At 40.3% G+C, this 22,570-nt stretch overlaps 1 protein-coding gene across 3 annotated transcripts in view; it reads left to right on the top strand.

The window, feature by feature from the left end:
* The window catches only part of GLIS1 (GLIS family zinc finger 1), a 260,795-nt gene that overhangs the window by 224,399 nt on the left and 13,826 nt on the right, over positions 1-22,570 (top strand). For all 3 annotated transcript variants that reach the window (XM_042464927.1, XM_042464928.1, XM_042464926.1), the window contains exons 8-9: positions 3,344-3,485; positions 18,691-18,869. In XM_042464927.1, coding sequence (XP_042320861.1) covers positions 3,344-3,485; positions 18,691-18,869 — 321 coding nt within the window. The remainder of the gene's footprint in view (positions 1-3,343; positions 3,486-18,690; positions 18,870-22,570) is intronic.

Raw genomic sequence — 22,570 nt, 5'->3', positions numbered from 1 at the left:
ACTGGGGTTCATCAAATGTTGGGCCCCTCCCTGCCGTTGCTGTATGGATCAGGCTCCCCTCTAATACTGCCTTTGCACTTTTATCTTCCAAATCTGTGATGTCTTACACTATTATTACAGTATCATCCATGCAACAAAAGGTTGTTGATATCCTTCCTCTTACTTTCACTCCTCCTCCTCCTCACTCCTCTTTCTTTGGATTCTAGCTCTGCTTTTCTTAAGATGTTTTCTGCATATAAGTTGAACAAGTAGGGTGGTAGGATGCAGCCTTGCCCCCCCCCCCCATTTGCCTATTGGGAACTACAGTGAGCCTGTGCCATACGTGGACTACACTTCCACGGCTTTTAGCATACACTGAAGCCACTGGAGAATCTAATGAATGGTGCACGGTGGCACATGTGCGCCCCTTTATTTTCAGTGGGGCATGAGCAGACGCGATTTACCCCTTACGCCGGGGGGGGGGGGTTCCGGAACAGATCCCCGCATAAGGGAAGGGAGCACTGTACTCTGCTTCTCCTTGGTACAGATTTCTCCTCAGTACTATCAAATATAGTAGCACTCCCATGTGTTTAAGTGTATTTCACAGCTTTTCATGATCTATACAGTCAAATGTTTTGCTGTAGCCAATAAAACACATACTGATTTTTTGTGGAATTCTTTGGTGTGCTCCATTAACATCATATTCAAAATTATAAAAAGATTTTATCCTGCAAATACAATTTTTCAAAGCAAGTCACTTTTTCCACCCAGTAACTTATACATGAAAAGTATAAACAGGATGCAATTAAAAACATAGCCGCCGTGTGTCCCTGAACAGGGTGGAATACAAAAAATAATATTAATAATAATAGTAATAATTATAATAAGGCAAAACAGTTCATTCCACTAATGTTGTGGTTGTTGTGTGCCTTCAAGTAATGTCCAACCTATGGCAACCCTAAAGTTGCCCCCCCTTCCCCTATGGTAGTCCAAACTAAAATCAGCCCCTTTGATTCAGTTGCTAAGTGGTATATCAGCACTTTTGTAAATCCTGCTGATATGCCATTTCCTGCACACACACACACACACACACACACACACCTGCATTGTTTATGCAGAGCAAGTCCTGAACGTTCAAGAAGATGTATCTACTTGGGATTAACAACAGGATTTAGGCCTTGGATTTTTCTTTTCTTTTTCTTCATGCTAAATTTGTAATTAGTGCAGTCTGTGTCAAATAACTAAATAAAGTAGCAGCTATATAATGTCTAGCAATAATTAATTGCATCTTTTTAAAATGTCACCTAAATGCTGCTATCATAGATTTAGCAACTAAAGTCATGCCGAAAGGAAACACTGTGGAACCACACAGCTGTCTGATATATACATGAAATACAGTGACACTGTCTGCAGAGGACAAGTGACAGTACAATATTTTTCCAACTGTTACTAATAGGCTGTCATATATTCCCCAGAGTGGCTTTCACATAACACAAGATAGGTTTTGTAGTTTTGAACACTTCTTGTAAAAATACAGATATCTGGAGATATGTTTAAGTGCAAGTACCTCAGCCTGTTCCAAATTCACTAAAGTTAATGTGAAAGTAAAGTCACATTAACTTTATGTATCAAGCTAGGACTAAAAGATCTCATGAAATTTCATGAGATTCCCAATATGAAAGAAAGCCAGTGGTTCTGATTTTACAAATCTGGAATGACATCAGGTCGTCCTGTTAAAAAAGATGTGAATTACTGGGCCCATATTCTTTCAGTGGATGAGGGGGGAAAGTACAGAAATAGCTATTGTCATCTTACTGCAACAATATTCTAAAACTGGTTGGATATACATTTACAGGAAAATATATTAATGGGGCTAAACATCTATAAAAATATCTCCCCCATTGCACAATAGAGGCATCCAACTCTGTTCCATTTCTTCCTCTCAGCCTTCCATGTAGACTTATTTCTCAGCATGTTTCTCTACTAGGTATGTAATTTATCTTGCTTAAGGCCCTTTCACACAACATAATTGTAGCATTATGATTCCACTTTAACTTCCATGGCTGTGGAATTCTGGGGTTGGTAGTTTGGGGCCCATACAGACAGGCCAGAATAACTCTTCTTTGGGTCACTTGGGAGGTATGCTGTTTAAATGATACATACATCTTAAGAGGCCAGAAGCTGCTCCAATGCTGTGCTCCACTCCTTAGGACTGGAGCACAGCTTTGGCGCTGCTTCTGGCCTCTTAGGACACATGCATCATTTAAACAGGATACCTTCAAAGTGACCCATAGCAGCTTTATTTTGGGCTGTCTGTACAGGCTCTTGGTGAGGCAATAGAGCTCTTTCACTGGAAATGCTAAAGGCCCTTCCTTAAACTACAGATCCCAGGATTTCATAGGATAGGACCATGGCAATTAGATATGATAGCACTATTGTGCAGCATCAAAGGGCCCTGAGAGAATAATCAGATATGGGAAGGAGTTGAAAGAATGTGTCTTATGGTAAGACTTGGATAGCACCCAAGAACACTTAAATATATAGACTTGCTATCTTTCATACTACTGTGGAATGAGGGTAGCTGCCCACAACCTTTTTTTACTTGAAATTACCCATATGTCTGTCTGTCTGTCTGCCTGGACACTGGTTTGCTCACAGGATTGCCCCCTTCTTCCTGTCTTTCTTGGAATTTCTTCCACCGTATGTAGTGATAGTCACCTATGCAGGTAACTTTAAAAGGAGATTAGGCAAATTCATAAAGGATAAGCCTGTTCTGATAGGTAGTAGTAACAATGGCTATATACTCCATCTAGTATCAGAGATATGATGTCTTTAAATATCAGTTGCTGTGCAAGGATGCTGCTGTGCTCATGCCCTGTATATGGGCTTCTCATAGACTTCTGGCTGGCCATTCTTTGTCAACAGAATGCTACTCTAAAAAGCTGTTGGTCTCATCCAGCAGGACTTTCCTTAAGTTCTTCATTTTGGTTTTACATTTTTGAATGGAAAGTTTTCCTTGTACAGTAATAAAGTATATAAGTACTAAAGAGGGGTGCAACTCAGCATGCTTAGTTCCATGGAATACTGACTGACTAGAGGAGAGGGGACTAGAAGGAACAAGGGATGGTGTGGACTATTATGAAGACAAGAGCACTCTATAGACTGCCACATTTTGTTGCCAATACCATGGGTCCATTATAAGGCAACTCTTTCAAGCATTATCCAGGAAAGTAGTTATTGCAGAAAGAATGAAAAGATAGGAGGAATCTAACCCCTAACATCTGGTCTGAAATATCTAGAAGAGATTAAAGGGTCTGCATGTTTCAGGGCTAGGTCTTTTTCATGGGTTCTCTTTTCTTTTTAGGAATGTACACTGGATCCAGCACTAACAATGGGCCATCACCCAGTGTCCTGCCATCATCTCATGATGTACCTTCAAGGCAACATATGCTTGAGTGTACCAGTGCACATCCTCACTTATCACCCATAGAAAATAACAGAGAACGGTATGTATTAAAACTATGAAAACTATGCAGGATGTTGCCAAACCTTTCCAACTCACCCATCCCCCAACCAAACCCATTCTGATTTCTGGGCTTCGCTAGCTACAAATGTATGTTCCATTGGCGACTGTAAGGAAGTATGTTCATGAATTGATTGATACACATGAAGATGGGCGGGTTATGGAAGCATTAGGAGAGGAAAGATTATTTAACGTAATTTTGAGCATCTCCTAAAAGCTACACAGATAGAAACTTAAGAGCAAAGCAGCAATTCTTTTTGAACTCCCTTCCAAAAGCTTATCAGTCAGAATAGTGGGGCCATGATGGTGTTGTCATGCCCCCAAATCTCATGTGGATCTATGAGAATATGCTACTAGGAAACATGAATTCAGTATCTCTTGAATGGTGGAGATATTACTTGCCTCAGTGCCTTCCAGGAACCATAAATTCCTATCCTCCTCCAGGTCTTCACAGGGAAGGTCCTACCATGTTCTCTTCTCAACAAGAGACGTTCTTCATTACATCTCCCCATCTGTTCAGCAGTGGTAAATACATAAAAGCATCTCAGGAACTGCATGGCTTTATTTTCTCCTTTTTACATGTCCTACCATGATGTTTTGGAGCACTGTATGGTATAAACTAGGACACAAACTAGAGTAAGCTGAATTCTTGTGAGTTCAAAGGTGACGGTCCATTACCCAAAACTTAGAAGAAGAGTTTAAGATTCTAGTTTCCAATGATGACTAGACCTTAAAGGCAAAGAAAAGGTGGAGATAATTACTTGTGATTTAGATTAATTCTTCTAGCTCTTAGATATATCATTCTAGAATCATCCATGAACACATTTCGGATAAGACAGCACCACAAACCAATTAACTTGTATTCTACTTACTCTTATATTGCAGTAATACAGATCCTTTTATTTACAATAATAAATGAAAACTGGGAGATGCTATGTGCAGTTGAGATAAATGAGATAACTGTTGTCCTTGGGACTGCTCCAGTATTTTCAGTTATTTTTTGTCTCCAATCTGTTGCTCAAACAATGATCTATAAACCAAAGAAACCTTTGCAGAATGGCCAATCCATAGATTTCCTAAAAAGAAGAAAGAGTTTGCTCTAGAGGTTTTGCTTGCCAGAGAGCAGAAGGGAATTCAGACCTCATTGGTTTATCCATTGTTTGGAATGAAATAAGCTCATTGACTTAAATTTTCATTGGGTGTTCCTCTGTAAGCTTCAGCTGTCAGGACCAAATTAATATTTACTGGCTTTGCTCACAACTGCATTAAAACCTTTTTTTCTTAGATGTTTTATTTATTTATTTATTCTGAGAACTTGCCACAAAATACCATGCTAATATATTACTGTCCAGCAAAGCAAGCAGTGTAAATCCTATCTATCTTTTTTGTAAGCAAATCTGTGTACGATTACAGCCTATCATCAAAGCTAAAAAATGACAAGGTTCTAGCTAGCATGCAAGTGTCTACAAACTAAGGGTGAAGTCTGAGGCATGGTTTGTACTAAAAAAATATTTTTAAATGAGATTATCTGATTTAATTACATGGTGATTTAACTGATTAGTGATGTATTCTCACTAACACTATAATTCAGATTAGCATGTTATCTACAAGCGTATACAGTACATTTTGTTGTACTTGTTACTGTGGCCTAAGCAAGTCTTGTGGAAACACTTTATGAAGCTAAGAGAAAATCTACTCCAGATTTTGAAAACATTCCAGAACTGTTTTCAACACCAGGCATGTACTTCTTTCCACCAGGTATCAGTTTGACAAATCTCTTAGACCAAAGAAGGGCCTGTTGGTATAAATGGGTCTCTTGCTATAAAGAGAATGGAAAAGTTACATTTTGGAGGTATAACTCCCAGAATCCTCCAAACAGCTGGTCACTAGCCATGATGACTTTGAGACTCTGGAAACTGAACTCCAAAACAGTAACTTTTCCCAGCTCTGAAAAAGATGGACTTGACAGTTGGGTAGGGTTTCAGTTTGATAATTTGTTAACCACCTTGGACTAAGTACATAATTTGTAGAAACCAAACTTGGAGGGATGGGCCACACCTCTGAAATTCTGTGAAGGGCCAAAATGAGGATTGCAACCATAATAAATTGGTCAACATAGCTGTAGAAATGAGTAGAAATAAGAATCAAGGGATGAAGCTCTCATTCTGACAAGTCAGGCAAATAAGTAAGAAGGAGTGCATGGGCATCAGGGAAACTTAATGGCACAGACAGATGTATTGGCCATCTTCAGACTGCAGAACCGGTTGAATGTTCCCACTTAGAACAATTTGTGCCAGAGGACAGAGCTGAAAATGGGACTGTTATGAAATGGGTTAATACCATTACCACTTACAGCTGCCTTCCTTTTGAGAGCTTATAGTAATCTTGTATCTAATCATTTGACTTAACACATTATTTGGGACTCACTTCTTGGATATAGAAATGTTGCTGCATGGTCAGTAGCACACCTGGATTCCCTCAGATTAAAAAAAAAGTACACTACCCAAATGAAATAAACGCTGTAGCTTTTCTTCTTTATGCAAGCTGCTTTACACTTCTGGCAAGTGTGCAGTGTTTTGCCTCATTCATCACCTATCTCAGCCTCTACATTTTAGTACATATACAGAATTTCTGTACTGTGAATAAATGTGATGACAAGGTTGGATTCCTGGATTTAAGTCTTTGGGACGGACTAAAATGATTGCTATCAAAAACTGTAGCAACTGAGTCATCATGCATGAAAGAAGCCAAAAACTACAAGCAGCAGAGCACAAGAAGTCTGCTCGCATTTGACAGAAAGACTAAGATTTTGATTTAAAGCCTTTTTTAAACAAAAAAAGCCCTTGTTATATCAGTCTTTGCCAAAGTCAATAACAAGTGCAGTGCTCCATTTTCCCAAATGGTTTGCTAAGACATTTAAATAGTTTGACAAAAAATTATTTAATTTACTTGAAAATGTTCTAACAAAATCTGACTTCATTACCAAATATATTTACCCTGGCTATATATGAGATGTATAATATTTTTTTCTGTTCAGTAAAGAAGTGTGTGAAGTGTACAGAATGCTGAATCAAGTAATTTTATACCAATTTATATTAATATTAATTAAAGGAGAAGTGTTTGATTTAGAAATACTTTGGCATATAGAAAGTGGAGCTTGTCATGGTCAAACTTTTTGTTTTTGTTTTTGAGTTTCAAGTAGTGAAGTGTTATTTTAGCATTACTTACAGCACTCACTATAAATAATGACAAGCTCTGTTTAATTTCAGCAGTTGTGAAGATAGTAAAATTTGATTTGTGGCAGCTTGAAAATGGAAAAACAACCCTGCCCCTTAAGACTTGTATGTGTTAGAAGTAAAATCATAGCAATGCATGTGTGGTGTATGTGTGTATATTCTAATCGGTATACAATAGTAATATACTACTGCTAAGTATACTAGCCTTTTGCTAACTCAGCTATATGTCTGGTGTGAACTGGAAAGACCATCCACAATATTTCAGTGCTAATTCCAACAGGCTTCATTTTGACTAGATAAATAGATCCGTTTGTAAAGAACGGTTCACCTTTCATGACAGAAGTGATAGAAAAGGTCAAGAATGCCATCATCATCAAAGCAAAATATCCATCTACTAATCCCAAGTATAAAAACCCAGACAATACATGGCACAGTGTGCCACTAGTAGAGAGCAGGCATATCTCAGAACGCATCAGTAAGACAAATAAGGCATGCTCTTGGTATCCTGGTTTGATTCCCCACATTGATACAAAAATCCATGGATGCTCAAGTCCATATGGCATAGCAAAATGATAACTGTAATATCAAATGGCACAATTGTGGTTTGCTTTTTAGCTTTTTAAAAAAAAAACATTTTCAAGCCATGGATGCTTGAATCTGTGGGTGCAGAATCCATAGATATGGAGTGAAGTAACTCAAGCAAGGAAGACTATCTGCCAGAGTCTTTTCTCAGATATTAAAATTGGGTTAAATCTGCACTTTTTCTTGATTATAATGTGGCATTTATCAAATGATGGGCTACATTTGCATTTCTGGAATCTTGAGCCTGTACGTGAATGTTAGCAACAGTATAATTTATATTTTTAAGATAATTTTGTATTCAGCATTTTGTTTAAAAAATATGTGTGCTTTTATATGTAATATTTTATGTGGGAAGTCATATCAGTACTGTACATTACTTTCAATTTTTGTGTTAAATGTTTGTTAGATTTTGGTGCATAGCGACTATGGAGCGTTTTAGAATCTCAAGCCTTAAGTCTTAAGCCATCCAGTTTCAAGTAACAGATTCAGGGGGGAAATACTGCTGTAAATTGGAATTGAACTCAGTGCCAATATAAATGTGAGGAGAGCAAAACAAATGGTTGACAACTGGAGTCTCTTATAGTCAGTCATGTTCCACAAAACCAAGATTTCACTCCCTCCTTGAAGAGCCAAGGCTCTCATATGTGCAAAAAATATTATAGTTCCCATGTGTATAGTATTTTTTGTTATCCTAGTTTCATGGCACAACTCTAGGGACAAATTGAAAATAAAGAACATGTGGAAAGATTAGGTAGGTCCCATAACTGGATGTAGAATCCAACATTTAAGATTTTATTGTTGTTTAGGAGTGAACTGCTTTCCAGATAATGGACAGGCTGCTTGTGGCAGAATGTAAGAAACTGACACAATATAGAATCCTGCTTATTAATTGCAAAACAAATGGTTCTATGATTCTGTGGTACTTTTTCTGTTAAAAACATATTCATTACATTGAGAACTAATCCTGTAATCAATTAGGGAAACAATCAAATAGATTTGGAGAAACTTTAGCATTTCAGTGGAAAATAGACAAAAACCTTCCCTTCGACAAAGGATTCCCCCTCCCCCGCATAAAGTGAATTCCGCACATGCTCAAGTGCACACCAATGGCACACATACCATTCATCTAAATGGGGCTTCCCATCCATGTGACCTCAAGTCTGCATATGGAGCGGGCCGACTGTACTTACAAATCAGTTAATACCCTCTTCCTTCCCTCAAAAGAAAAACCCTGACCAACAAGATATGGCCATTTCTCAGAACTCAAAAGTATTTTTTTGAGTGTAAAACCCATTATAACATTTAATGTTTGTACATGAGAATGAGGATAGGTGCCTGAATTTGGGTCTGAAGGAGGAACAATGTATGAGTGTAAATGTAAAATTTATTTTAAAAAAATCAGCAATGGTTTGTATACTGAGATTTTAAAAAATTAGTTATGGAAAAGAAATCCTTCTATAAATACTGATTTATTGAGATTCCTTTTCCAAAACCATTTAAAAAATGTCAGTATGCTAAATGCATTTTCCTAATGACATCAGCCTGTAAAGAAAAATAACTCGGGAAAGGCTTGATCTCCATAGTGAGGAAGTGCTGGTCATCTTTCATTGAAAGATGTCCAGTAAACAAATCAAATAAGTGCAAGGATGTCTCCCTTTAAAGGGATCCCCTTTAGATATCTTTTGTTGCCATGGACTTCCCCCTAAGACTTAACTCAAGATTTAAAACAACAGCAGCAGCAACAACAACAATCTGAACATTGAACCATTAACAATAACATCACCCCCTAAACCTTCCCTCAGAGATACCAGAGAGGGAACTGGCTTCTTCCTACCAATTTGTAGCTGGATCTGAGTGAATGGTAATGCACAAGCCCAGCCAGCCAGCCAGCCTTTGTCTTTGCTCCTGTTATGTGGCCACTCCATTCTGGAGAGGAGGTGGATTGAGCAGCTGAGTAACAATATGATAGGAGCCAAGACAAAGACTGGCGGCTGGCTGTTGTGTGTTGCAGTTCAATCCACTCTGAGGCCGAAGTACACTGCATTCTGCTGCTCCCCACTTGATGATTTAGATACACAAATTACAGAGATGGTCACTAGGTTCTGTGCCTCTGTCATTATTCCCCACAGACAAATATTACCTGTATATGGTTGTCACAAATAAACTGTACTGTACTGAAATATTACAAGATAAAAAACAGTATTTTTTAGACCAGTAACACTTAAAGTATGTAGGTAATTTTAATTATAATTAGTGTTAACCTCTGGGAATTAAACTTAATCGGTCATAATCGAACCCAGGTAGGGAAGTTTGTCATCCTGTCCTGGACGGGGTCACACTTACCCTAAAGGACAAAGTTCACAGTTTGGGAGTACTCCTGGATCTATCTTTGCAGTTATCATCTCAAGTAGATGTGATGGCCAGGAGTGCTTGGTACCAGCTTCGGCTGATACGCCAACTGCGTCCCTGTCTGGATCGAAAGGACCTAGAAACTGTAGTACATGCACTGGTAACCTCTCGTTTGGCTTTCTGCAATGCGCTCTACATGGGGCTACCTTTGTATCAGGTCCGGAAGCTTCAGTTGGTTCAGAATGCTGCAGCCAGATTAATCACAGGAACATCCAGATCAGATCATATCACACCCGTGTTAAAATCCCTCCACTGGCTGCCAATTCGCTTCCGGTCCCAATACAAAATGTTGGTTATTACCTTTTAAAGCCCTAAATGGCTCGGGCCCAAGTTACTTGAGGGAGTGCCTCTCTCCATATAATCCGCCCCGCACCCTTAGAACAACAGGGAAGCTATTACTTGAACACTCTAAGGTGAGGTTTGTGTCAACTCATCAAAGGGCTTATACAGCCATAACGCCCTCCCTCTGGAATGGCCTCCCAGAAGAGATCCGCCTTAGCGGGTCATTGGAAGCCTTCAAAAAGGCATTAAAAACCTACCTCTTTCAACAAGCTTATCCTGCTGACTCTCTTTAGTGAATTCACCTCCCAATCTGATTCAGCCATTTGTATATAATTCTGTTTTAACATGTCATGCCCAGCCTGGAAGATGGCTTGGAGGACTCAGAGGATGAGCTAAAGCCTCTGGGATCTGAACCTATAATGGAGGAACCAGAGTCCCAGGGGCTTGAACCTGTAATGGAGGAGCCAGAGGCTGGCCCTAGTTCTGCTGGAGCAGAGTCTATGGCCCCTCCAGAGGTTCAGCAGTCAAGTTTGCCTGGTGCTGAGGCTGTGGACATGGAGGAGGATCTGGGCAGTGTGCCTACCTTCAATGAGCGTCGAGCAGAAAGAGAGGGCCTTCGAAGATCTCGGAGGCTTTATCAGAAGCGTCTTCGTAATCAGGCACAGCTGAAGGCCAGCTCCTTGCCTTCTTAAGCACCTGGAGCATGTGTGGTTCTTTGCCAGTGGATATCTGACTCTTTTAGGGGAAAGACTCTGTCTCTGGCTCCTTGGCTTCTTGTCTTGAATACCCGGAAACCTTGACCTTGGACTGCTTCATCGATCAGCCTATCTGTTACCCTGAACCTCGGACCGTCTGACAATTCTCTTGGTAATCCCTTTTGGTAAAGCTACTGCAACTCTCTAGGACTGTGTAGCTTACACTGACTTTGCTGTGCTGGGAGGGGGTTGTTTGTTTGAGAACTAGCTGCCTTATCAGCCCTTTGGCTGCTTTCCCGGACATAACTAATTGTATGTTTTTAGATAATTTTATTGAATTGCTTTTATTGTATTGTAATAGTATCGTATTTTTAATTGCCTTTTGTTGTACTATGACTTTGGTCGTAACCTTGTGGTGTAAACTGCTTTGATCGTGTGGAAAAACGGTATATAAATAAACAGTTAATAATAATAATAATAATAATAATAATAATAATAATAATTTGATATATAATGTATGCTTTATTAATTATAGCAGTAACTCTGTGTGTGTGTGTGTGTGTGTGTGTGTGTGTGTGTGTGTGTGTATTTTATATCCGAATTTATATTTTGGTCTATGACCAGGAGCCCTGGTGATGCAGTGGTTAAATGCCAGTACTGCAGCCACTCACTCACAGTCACAAGGGTCGACTCAGCCTGGCATCTTTCTGAGATTGCTAAAATGAGTACCCAGCTTATTGGGGGCAATTAGCTTACACATTTTAAACCACTTAGGGAGTGCTTAAGTGCACTGAAAAGCAGTACAGAATTTTACTTGCTATTGCCATAAATAAATGAAGAAGAGAGGGAGAAGGAGAAGAACTCTGCTCCTCAAGCAGTGGATCATGAAGCACTGTCCAAAAAGAAACTGGTGCACATGGAAGTCAATAACTCTGCTCCCCCCTGTAGCCCCTTCTAGCTCCAAAAATCTGTGAGTTTATGTTTCTGTCATCCCCCTCAGAATGTTTAGATGGGATTTAAAATTAGCTGGACAGTAGAAAAGAAGGGGAGTGGAGGATTTGAAGTCCAGTGGAGGCAGCCTTGGAGCAAGGCAGAGACATTGTGATGGGAAAGGCGGGAAAGGGAGGCATGGAGCTATTGGCAGGGAAGGAGATGGAGAGGAAGAGGAGGGCATGGAGGGCTCAAGGCTTGAAGATGGTGATGGAGAGCTGCTTCATGTGTAAGTGGCCCAGGTAACTCTAAATAGGTTAGTGTTAGTGCTGAGGAGAGATACCAGACCCTTTGCTTGCTAATCCGCCCTTCCTTCCTTCCTTCCGTCCTTCCTTCCCTCCCTCCCTCCCTCCCTCCCTGCATGTGTTGAAATGTTTGAACTTTTTTTAGGTGGCTCATCATTGGCAGGCAAGTAATTATTAATTTTCCCTAATTGTAGGTACATTTTTGCAAAATGAAAATTTAGAAGACACTGATATATAGATAAAAATACATTGCTTCATCCCTTAGTACATGTCTAATTGATAATTCCTCAGGGAGCCTGGCTATATAGGAGTCTTGGTGGTCCAAGTTTGCCTGATAATTTTGGCGATGAGCTCAGCTGTCCTCAGTCTAGTCTGGATGTGGAGGTGACTTCTCCACCCATTCCAACATATTGATGATTCAGGTGATTGTGTTCTAATATAGCAAGTTAAGAAGTCAGGTCTCTCTTCTTCAACAACTGTCATTTTTATTTCAGTGAACAAAGCAAACAGATGTTTGTAGTAAACTAAATGTCTGTATAAAAACACATTTTTAAAAGGTGTTCAAGTATTAGTTCTGCTGCATCCCATGACTTCTTTAAAAGTGAATTGCTTATGTTCTAGTGGAGAGTATTTGGTGTTCTTTTTTCAAAGACCAAGTCACCAGTTTTCCATTATACTTGGTTAACTTCTTTCTGTCAACCCCTTGTTGGGTTTGTCTGTGTATGTTGGGACCTACTTGGCTCTTCTGCACATTCAGGTAGCCAGTGTATCTGTGGCGAGGAAGCTTCTGGTTCTTCATACTGTTGGGAGGAGTAAGGAGCAAAAGTGCAATTTCTAGTCTTTCTGTTTGGATTCCATCCTGTGGCCATCAACTCGATCCAGAACCAAGCAGGCACTATTCACTAAGAAGATGGACTGCTGAGTTTTTCAACCACAGAGTAGAGCTGGAGTTCCAAGACAGCTTAGAGCATGCTATGCCCAAAAGTATGTTTGCTTATTGCTTACCATAATGTAAAATAATGAAAGAAAAATTCTTCAGAAGAGTAAATACACTGACTGATTTAGTGTTAAACTGTTGGAGGAATCCTGCGTATTCTGTGAAGTGAGGCAAAGGCACCTGGGACTGATTATAGCAGCAAAGTTCACCACACTTCAGATAGAGAGGGAGGGTTTTTTCTTCTTCTCTAAGAAGTGAACAGTATAACTGCTTCCTGAGCTTGTGTTGACAGAAATTCCCTGAGGGCAGGACCCAGAAAAGAAACACGTGGCAAGAAACTGGGCATCATCCAGAAACCAGATTAGTAGAGCTTTGCACATCATTTTTAATATTATGGGAAGGGATGAAAATCAGTGCTAACCTTTTCTCTTTCCTGATTTTTGCTGCTTTTTCATTTGGTCTAATCTCCTAATTCTATAGCTGTCTAGAAGTTTTATATAATTCAAGTGATTACGCTTTATTTTCTTGTGTAGTGTTGATTATAAGCATTTATAAAAACAATTTAATTTTTTTTTGGGGGGGGGGGGGAATTTACTGGTACTGTGTTTACCCACTCACAAGCTTCACATTGACCTTGTCTATTTACACTAGCATGCAGTCCTCTCATGCTTTAGCCACACCTTCTTGCACACTAACAACAAATGTAGATTACATAACTAAACGACATCCTACAATTCTTCCTATGACTCGTCAACTATTTATTTATTTATTGTATTAGAATCATATAGAGTTGGAAGAGACCACAAAGGCCATCGAGTCCAACACCCTGCCATGCAGGAAATCACAATCAAAGCATCCCTGACAGATGGCAATCCAGCCTCTGTATCAAAACCTCCAAAGAATGAGACTCCACCACACTCCAAGGCAGCACATTCCACTGTTGAACAGCTCTTACTGTCAGAAGTTCCTCCTAATGTTTAGGTGGAATCTCTTTTCCTGTAGTTTGTATTCATTGCTCCCGGTCCTATTCTCTGGAGCAGCAGAAAACAAGCTTGCTCAATATGACACACTTTCAAATACTTAAACAGGACTGTCATATCACCTCTTAACCTTGTCTTCTCCAGGCTAAACATACCCAGTTCTCTAAGTTGCTCCTCATAAGGCATGGTTTCCAGACCCTATCAAAACCAGCAGATACTGCTGGTTCTTCTCCCTCTGAGGCCAGTGCAGTGGCAACTGGAATGGAGGGGAGGGCCCCTCTTTTGTTTCTGGGCTATTGTTTTTATATTTTTATATACAGGGGTCCTCAGTATCTGCGGGGGATCCGTTCCGGATCCCTTCAGGGATACCAAGTCCCATTGTCCTCAATGGTGGTGCAGCCGCCATTGGGGACAATGGGAGTTCACCTCATGTATCCCTCCTTCCCTCCCTGCTTTCACCTGTGGCAGCAAGGGGCCTCCTCTTCTGCCGCCACTTTCTCCACTGCCACAGCTTCCTCTTCCTCATCCACTGCAGCTTCCTCCTGCCCCTCCCGCCTCTTCCTCCTTCTCCTCCTTGTCTTTGTCCTCCTCTGCAATGCAGGCTTGCCTTCCGTGGATGCTTAAATCCACTGATGGAAAGTCCTCGGATATGGAGGGCCCACTGTATTTTCATATTTTTATATTCCCACAAATCATTCTTGATTTCCCTTGAATTTAACTTTCCTAGTGATGACATTAGTTAGCAGAAATTGGTTTTGATTCTTTTGTGATAAATGTCATAATTCTAACATTCTCTCTAGCATCCTAAAATCTTATTACACATGAACATTCACTGAGTGCCTGACACTAATATGTACTCATGCAGTATTAATTTGATACTTACTTGTCCAATTTTGTAATTACTTCCAATGGTACAGGATCTTAGTTGATAACTGTTTTGACACTTTAATAGACAAACAAGTTCTATTTAGTATAATTTTTCAACAAATACAATCCACTTCATCAGAGGCACAAAGTGTTTCCTGGTGCCATGCATTTGATGACATGGAGCACGGTCCTCATTTTGGTTTTTTTATGTTGTTGTTTTTGCTGCAACAAATTAACACAACTATACATCTAGATATAAATAAGTCAGAAATAATTCATATGTTAAGAGTCAATAGCCTTTTTGCTCATTTTGTTGTTTTGTGTGAGTGGTTAACTTATGTAGTAAATGTGGTTCATGATACCTATGTTCAGACTGTATGAGAAAAATATAATACTGAGTGCATCCTTTTTTCCCAACGTAGAGATAATGGTAGGATATAAAGTATGAATCAGCCCTTAATCTCTTTACATTTTTGTGATACTGGTGCCTTTCTTTTGTGTAACTTTTTCAGTGAATAATCACTCTCAAAGCCAGCATTTATTACATGCTATTTGACAGCATTTGATAAATGGTTTGAAGTATGGGCAAGTACCACATCACAAAAAATATAGGAATTTATTTGAGATAAAGTACAGATGAACTCTGGATCTGATCTCCTTCCTGCTGAGATGGATGGAAGAAATATTGGGAACCATTGTCTAACAGAGGAATCTGACAGTCAAAGCTTTTCTTCCAAAACAACAACAAAGTGAGACAGTGTTCATATTGGAAACATCCATGGCTCTGTTGTGGTTGTATTTTACCCCCAAGTATAAGTAAAAGAGAAATGAATTTCTCTGTATTCTAGTTTTATATTCCCACAAAGTAGTTATCAATTACGCATGCTGTGTTGTACTGTATTTTCTATTGTCAGGAAAGCATTAAAAAAGACTAACTGGATAGTGGAGCATGAAAAATGCCTTAAAATGGAATGTTTTCTGTAGACCGCAGTTAGTTAGAAGGGTTTTAGAAACTGGACTAATGCAAAATATAATCAGCACACTGGTTCGATACAGAACAGAGCTCAGGCCAGCCATTTTACTTATAATGGACAAAGTAGAATTAGAATTGTGCCTAGTGGCAGGGCTGGATAAGCAATGGTTCAAATGCTGCAATTGCTCTAGGCCCTTCCCTGGCTGGAGGTCAAATGCTGAGGGGAAAATGAGTAATTTGTTTCCTCTTCTCCTTGAATCTCCTGATGGTTCCATTATCATCAACATTTCATGTATTACTTAAGTGATGAGTAAAAATTCACCATTCTGGCTTCACTCGAGTTGCAAGGCTAGAAATGGGTTCAGACATGAAGATTTGTGTGCTATTGTCTATTTTACTGTGCATATTCATTCATTGGTTCATTTAATGTATGTGATACCCCTGGAGTAAGTGACATGGGGAGAAGGGTGCCCCTATTTTTGGAACCCCTCCAGGGCCCTAATCACCTAAATCCAGGTTTCCTTAGTAGAGTTACTTACATACTAGAGGAAAGGTGCAGGGAAGGGATTTCCATGATCCCTTCTTCATCCCTTAAACCTCTGCAGCTCCTGAAGAACTGCTTTGGGGCAGCATCACAGGAAAAACAAGGGACTGCAAGATGAAAGTCTATTGATAAAGATTACCTCCCCATCTCTTTCCTCCAGCAACGAGTCTCTACTAGATAGTAGTGCCTCCTGACCCTTCTGTTCACAGATTGGCTATTCAAGATCCAACCCATAATTCATTACAATATATGTAAACTCCTTTCTTAAACATGTAAATGTTACAATTTTCTTACTCAAATGAATAACATAAAAACTATTTTTTGTATATACCTACGGATGACTAAGGCCTGAAACACATGGGCCAAATAAGGCGGCTTCTGGCCACTGTGGGGGCAAAGCATGCAGATGATGTGCAACCCCAAAGTTTCCAGAAGGTGCTCTGGCACTTCCAAAGGGTCGGATCAAAAAGGATCAGGTATAATCTGCCTTCTGGCAGTGCCGGTTTGGGACCACAATGGCGACCCACTTCAGGAGCAGGCTGTGTGTGTGTGCTTACTGGATGTGTGCTTCAGCCCTAAAATATCTTAAAATAGGTGGATTGGACCAAACCTCAGGCAGAAGTTCATTTTAACAACTTTTGCTTTAGTCTTGTAAAAGATAGTAACTTAGTAATTTAATTTCCAGGGCTCCCTAAAGAAAGAATTGTCAAACAGGTTCTCAAGATTCTGTAGGTAAAATCATATTTTTTTAAAACTAGAGATGAAATTTTGTGAAGTAAATGTTTGTGTTGTGAAAACAACAGCAAAGATTTTCAGATACCTCCAGTAGTTTCACTAAATTCATGACTACAGTTAGACCAGGGTCCTTACGTTGACTGAGCTCCTAAGATGTTTCCACAGGTGCACCTAAATATGTCAGATCTGCACCTGCAAATAGGTATTATATAGATATAGTAATCAAAGTGCCTGGATTTTAGGGGTTCCCTGCTGCTTACTACTAAAACTGGATTTACAGTTGCATATTTCACAGCATAACCCTATACTGTGTGGGCCTTTTCATTTTATGAAAACTTTTTTTTAGAAGAATAATCGAAAGTTCTGCACATGTTTTTTTCTTTATTTTTTTCCTCTTGACTCAGAGTGTATTGAGATTTCTGTCAGATAAATTTGGGATGAAATAGTATTAATGCAGTACTGAGTACAATGGTTTATGCCATTCAAAGTCAACAAATTCTGAGCAATATTCACTTACTATTGCTCTCACACAGAAGTATTGCCTGTTGTGAATATTCAAAAGAGCATGGATTGCATAGTGAATTTTGACCTGTACTCTCTGTGATCAATGCATCCGAAGTGTTTCCAAATGTTGTTCAGCCATGTGCACTCTCCACCTAAAGTTATGTGGGTCTGCTTAAGGAAGGAACAGTCATTACACAGATCAGACTGTTAATATATTTTGGGAGCCTTAGAGGTGAGCTATCATTGTAAGGAAAACTCATATAGAATAGAGTTTATTGGCCTCCGGGTATAAATTTCCATTCCAGCCATATGGGGTTGGAAATTTATCTCTGTGTTCTACAAATTTTCACACTGACTGAATGCATAGGTTTTCTTGTTTTTGCTTGCCTTCAAGTCATTTCTGACTTATGGCAACCCTAAGGCAAACCTATAATGAGGTTTTCTTGGCACATTCTTTCAGAGGGGGCTTGCCATTGTGACATCCTCTGAGGCTGAGAGAATGTTATGTCCCCAAGGTCACCCAGTGGGTTTACATGCTTCTGCTGGGATTCAAACCCTGGTCTGCAGAGTCGTAGTCCAACATTCAAACCACTACACCTAATCAAGGTCACAGCATAATAAATGGCAGCATCTGAGAGAGTTCAGGTCTTCTAGCAGCAAAAGGACCATGAGACTGGATCTATACTCAGTCATATTAGAGTCAACCAGTCAAAGTAAATGAGACTTAAGTCCTATTCATTATATGGTTGGAAGCAGCCCTCAGCTTTTTGATATTAATAAATAGATACTCGGCCAGGATGTTACAGCATACTTCAGTGCTGGGTTTCTATGCCAGAAGCATTACAGAATAAAAATAAAATAACTAAGACTTGCTAAAGTAAATAGAGCAAAATTTAATCAAAACTAGTGAAAGATAACCAGCTCACCTGTTTGTTTGTTTTTTATCCCTTAGCACTACAACTCTTGGTCACTGCAGCTGCCTGAAGATAGTTTTTTGATAGTACAATTCTGTTTGGTTGTCTGTTGTTGTTGTTACACTTAAAAGACAGATTTCTAGGTACACTGTACATATGAAGTAATGTTCATTTTTATGGAATAAAATGGCAGAAGTGAAAAACATTCAGTTTTATACAAAGCAGTAGTTGTTTTATCTGATCATAATGAAGTGGGCACAAGCTGATTATTTCTTGCGTTCTTTTCTTGTTTTAGGATTGCTCCAAATATTTGTCCTCCTCTTGTTAGTCCATCAAAAACTGTAGTTGCTCCCTCCCTGCTTCAGAAACATGGCTCCCCATCATCACACAGCCAGTCTCCAAATGGGCAGCACTTCTCAGCAACGAAATCATACACCCATTTTCAAAACCAGTCTACACAGCAAGGGCCACAAGGTAATACCGTACTGTATTTTCATTTTTACATTTACACCATGTATAAAATAAATGTCGAATGTATGTGCACATCCTGTTCAGAGGGTTGAACTAACCATGACAAGGTAGGTGTATTACAACTTGTTGTGGCTGATGTGGTTGGTGCCCTATGCCAGTGTTACTAGGCTGACATAGGCAGTGGTGGCAAGAGAGGAAAAGTACATGGATGCAGCAACCATCAAAGTGGGGAGGAAGGCACTAGAGAAACAATCAATTCAGAGCTGGCCATTTTTTCCTGCTTTCCCTCACCAATGCTACACAGCCCTGAAAAAAGTGAAACCACTAGCTTAGTGCATAAACAGTTCTGGCTAATATGCGGTGTCAACATTATGCCATACATTTATAGCCTTTGTCAGCCAACAGTGGGGACCAATACAGTCTACCGACATTAGGACACAAGGTAAATTGTACTAAGGGGAACATGTTATGAAGCTATTGGTTTTGGCAGTGGCTCCTTGTTTTTTAGAATCTTTAATTGTGTCCAGGGAATCTTTTAGTATTTTCCCTAAACTTCTGCATTATGTCCTCTAGCTGCCATGTTGATTTGCATTAAAGCAACAACCTGGGAAACGCACTACAATTCTCTTGTATCAGAAAAACATTTTCTCCAGTATGAAAAGAGGACAGTATAAACAGTGACACAGCCATAATTGACTGGTTAGCTGTTTTTTAACTGACAGAAGCAAAAAGGGCAACCGCCCTTGATGAAAGAATATAGTGTAAATGAAGTGCATGGGATAGGTTTTGACACATGCAGATGCAGTAGCAGCTTAAATACAGATGTGGAAAATGTGTATAGTGTGTTATGTTTAGTGCTGCCAAAATTTCTATGTACTTCACTTTTCATATCAGAAGTCACCCTTTCAACAAGAGAGAGCTCTTTGTTTGAAAAGCAGACCATCCAAACTGTTTGATGTTTTGAAAGCTGTTTCCTAGTCTTGGACCTGAAGTCTGCATCTGTTTAGCCTTTGGTAAAAAGACTATGCAGTTCCTGAACTAGCATGAAAGAGCAATGCTGAAGGGAAATTCCAAAGTCACCTGAACCAGTTTCCATTTCATATGCCCTTTCCATGTGACTTGGGCAAGACCACTAATAGTCTTACCAATAGTCATGTAGATTCATACACAAGATACATTAGTGGAGTCCAGCTGAGCTCAGGGTGGAGAACTGTCCTGAATTTGGTCCTTTGGGGTTGTTTCAGCTCTCTAGAGCTCAGACAAGACCACACAGCACTGCTAGAGAATTCTATTCCTTCCTCATTTGGCCAGTTTTTGAGGGTGCACCAAAAATGGGTGAAAGACATAAATTGGCCTAAATGCCTAAATGCTATTGTTAGTCCTGACTAGAGTAAACTAATTTACCTACATGTTGACTCACTGTGCCTGTCATACAGAAGAAAAGTGAAACAACATGTATGCTTTCAGCATAGTTTCAGTTAGGTTTGCTAGAAAAAATGTCTATCCTTTCTACAAGAGAAGAATCTCAGCAGAAGACATATGGGTTGTACTAATTTGATCCTTCTGATTGGTTAAAGCCAACTGTTTTTTGCTAGCTATGGCTAAGCTGGCACAAGAGTAAGAAGGGTTTGGATAAAGTTTTGCCTTTATTGCTTTAGATATTTGCTGAGATTTTACATCACAGGTTGTGTATCTATACTCTCCTGGCATGAGCCCCCTCTCAAACCTACCAAAACAGCCAGCAGTCACACCAAGCAACAGCTATGTTTTCTGCTGGCAATCAGGGTGCAGCAAAGTACAATTCTGCCCCCCCTTCTGCTGTAACATATGTTGCAATGAGGAATTGCAATGTACCCTGATTCTCCTATATCTTCACTTGCTGGGGGGGGGGGGGGGCTGGAAATATCCTGCGATGCCACCATCACAAACAGAACAGACTTCTATCACTCAGTGTGGCTGCTGACTGTTAAGGTGGGGGGGGGGGCATTTGCAATTGTAGCTATAGTTCTGCAATTATAAAGTTAATGCTGAGCAGCTATGAATGGGTAAGTCTACACAGCTACTTAACAGGATGCCAAACCTTGTGTCTTAAGGCTTGCCTGCTGTTTGCTGCTCTTACACCCTACTTTTCCCCTTTGCTATTTGGGGGACATGCCTACTTGCTGGTGGATGGCGCCAAAGTGAGATATACTTCCTTTGTCTTTTTTTAGTCCTAATGATGCTGTAAGAGGCTTCCTTTTTTGTGATATGAAGACTCCTTTAAACTGTTGCTTGTGTGTGTATCATCACCTGTCTACTTATACTAACCCCTTGAATTTCAGGGTTTTTTTTTTAAAGCAAGGAATAGTCAGAGGTGTCTTGCCATTTCCTTCTTCTGAAATATAGTCTACAGCAGCTATTATTTGTTGGTGGTCTCCTGTATAAATCCTAAGCAGAGCAGACTCTGCTTAGCCTCCAAAATCAGATGGTTTCTGGTGCCTTCAGGGTATTTAGGCCAGCTTAGCCATAGCTAGCAAAAAACAGTTGGCTTTAACCAATCAGAAGGATCAAATTAGTACAACCCATATGTCTTCTGCTGAGATTCTTCTCTTGTAGAAAGGATAGACATTTTTTCTAGCAAACCTAACTGACATTCAGTTCATCCTGTTTAGGAAGGCTAGGACAGGTGGTAGGCAGCTTCAAAAAGTAAAAGCACTCATTATAAATCAGCAAAAATTCCACTCAACAACTTTAAGCATAAAGTGGACTTTGCATCAGTACCAAGGAGGTGGGTCAGACACTGATATACAGTGGTCCCTCGGTATCCGCAGACTTGCCACCTGCAGATTTGAATATCTGCAGATGGCAAGCGTGTGCCCTGCCCCCAAAGTGCTTGAAGGGTTTTGGAGAGGGAAAACAAAAGGGGTAGCCCTCCAGACCCCCAATCCCTGGAGGGTGTTGGCCCTGGGTGAGCAGTAACACCTTGGGGGACCTTGGGGGCAGTGGATGAGCTTTGTGGCTCAGAAAGGGGGCCCTTGTTGGGATGAGTTTGAGGCTCTATGCCCCCCTTCTCTGCCTTTGCTGCATTTTCTTTCCTTTCTCAGGGCCTGGCTGGGGGCCCACTGGGGTGAGATTCCCCCTCCCTGCCCCCTTCTTTGTCTCCAGCTCAGAGAGAGAAGTGAAGGCAATGGACCCCAACACATTCCTTGGGGACATGTTTACATCCCCTCTTTCTTCCTTTTCCCACATAAAGGAAGGAGTAACTTCCAGGACCTGGGAGTGGCCGGGACTACTTTTTGGTACACAGCGAGAGCTGCTTCAGCACAAGCACAAAAGCAGAAGCTGCCCCCCTCATATACACCCTCCTGCAGATTCCTCTGTCCAGGTGAAGGGGCGGCTTTGGCTCCAGGCCACCACCGCCCCTTTGCCTTGCTTGGCACACAACAACAGGCAGAGGCACATTTAAAGTCCTTAGTGTCAGAAAAGGATGTGCAAGGGCTGTTGCAACAGCAACCACAGTACAGGAGGAGCTGCTTATCTTGGTGCATGATCTTTTACAGAGCCAGGTTTGCTGCAACAGAAGTGGGTCAGTGGCCTGGTTGTCCCTAGTGGTAGCAGAATATGCTGCCATTAGGGACAATTGGAACTTGAGTATCCACAGATTTTGTTATCCAAGTTTGTGTGTCTGGAACTGATCTACAGATACTGAGGGATGACTGTATGTG

The sequence above is a fragment of the Sceloporus undulatus genome, chromosome 4, assembly GCF_019175285.1.
Source record: "Sceloporus undulatus isolate JIND9_A2432 ecotype Alabama chromosome 4, SceUnd_v1.1, whole genome shotgun sequence".
NCBI lineage: Eukaryota > Metazoa > Chordata > Lepidosauria > Squamata > Phrynosomatidae > Sceloporus > Sceloporus undulatus.
Note: the sequence above shows the minus strand (reverse complement) of the source record. Positions and strands in the feature narration are given on the sequence as shown.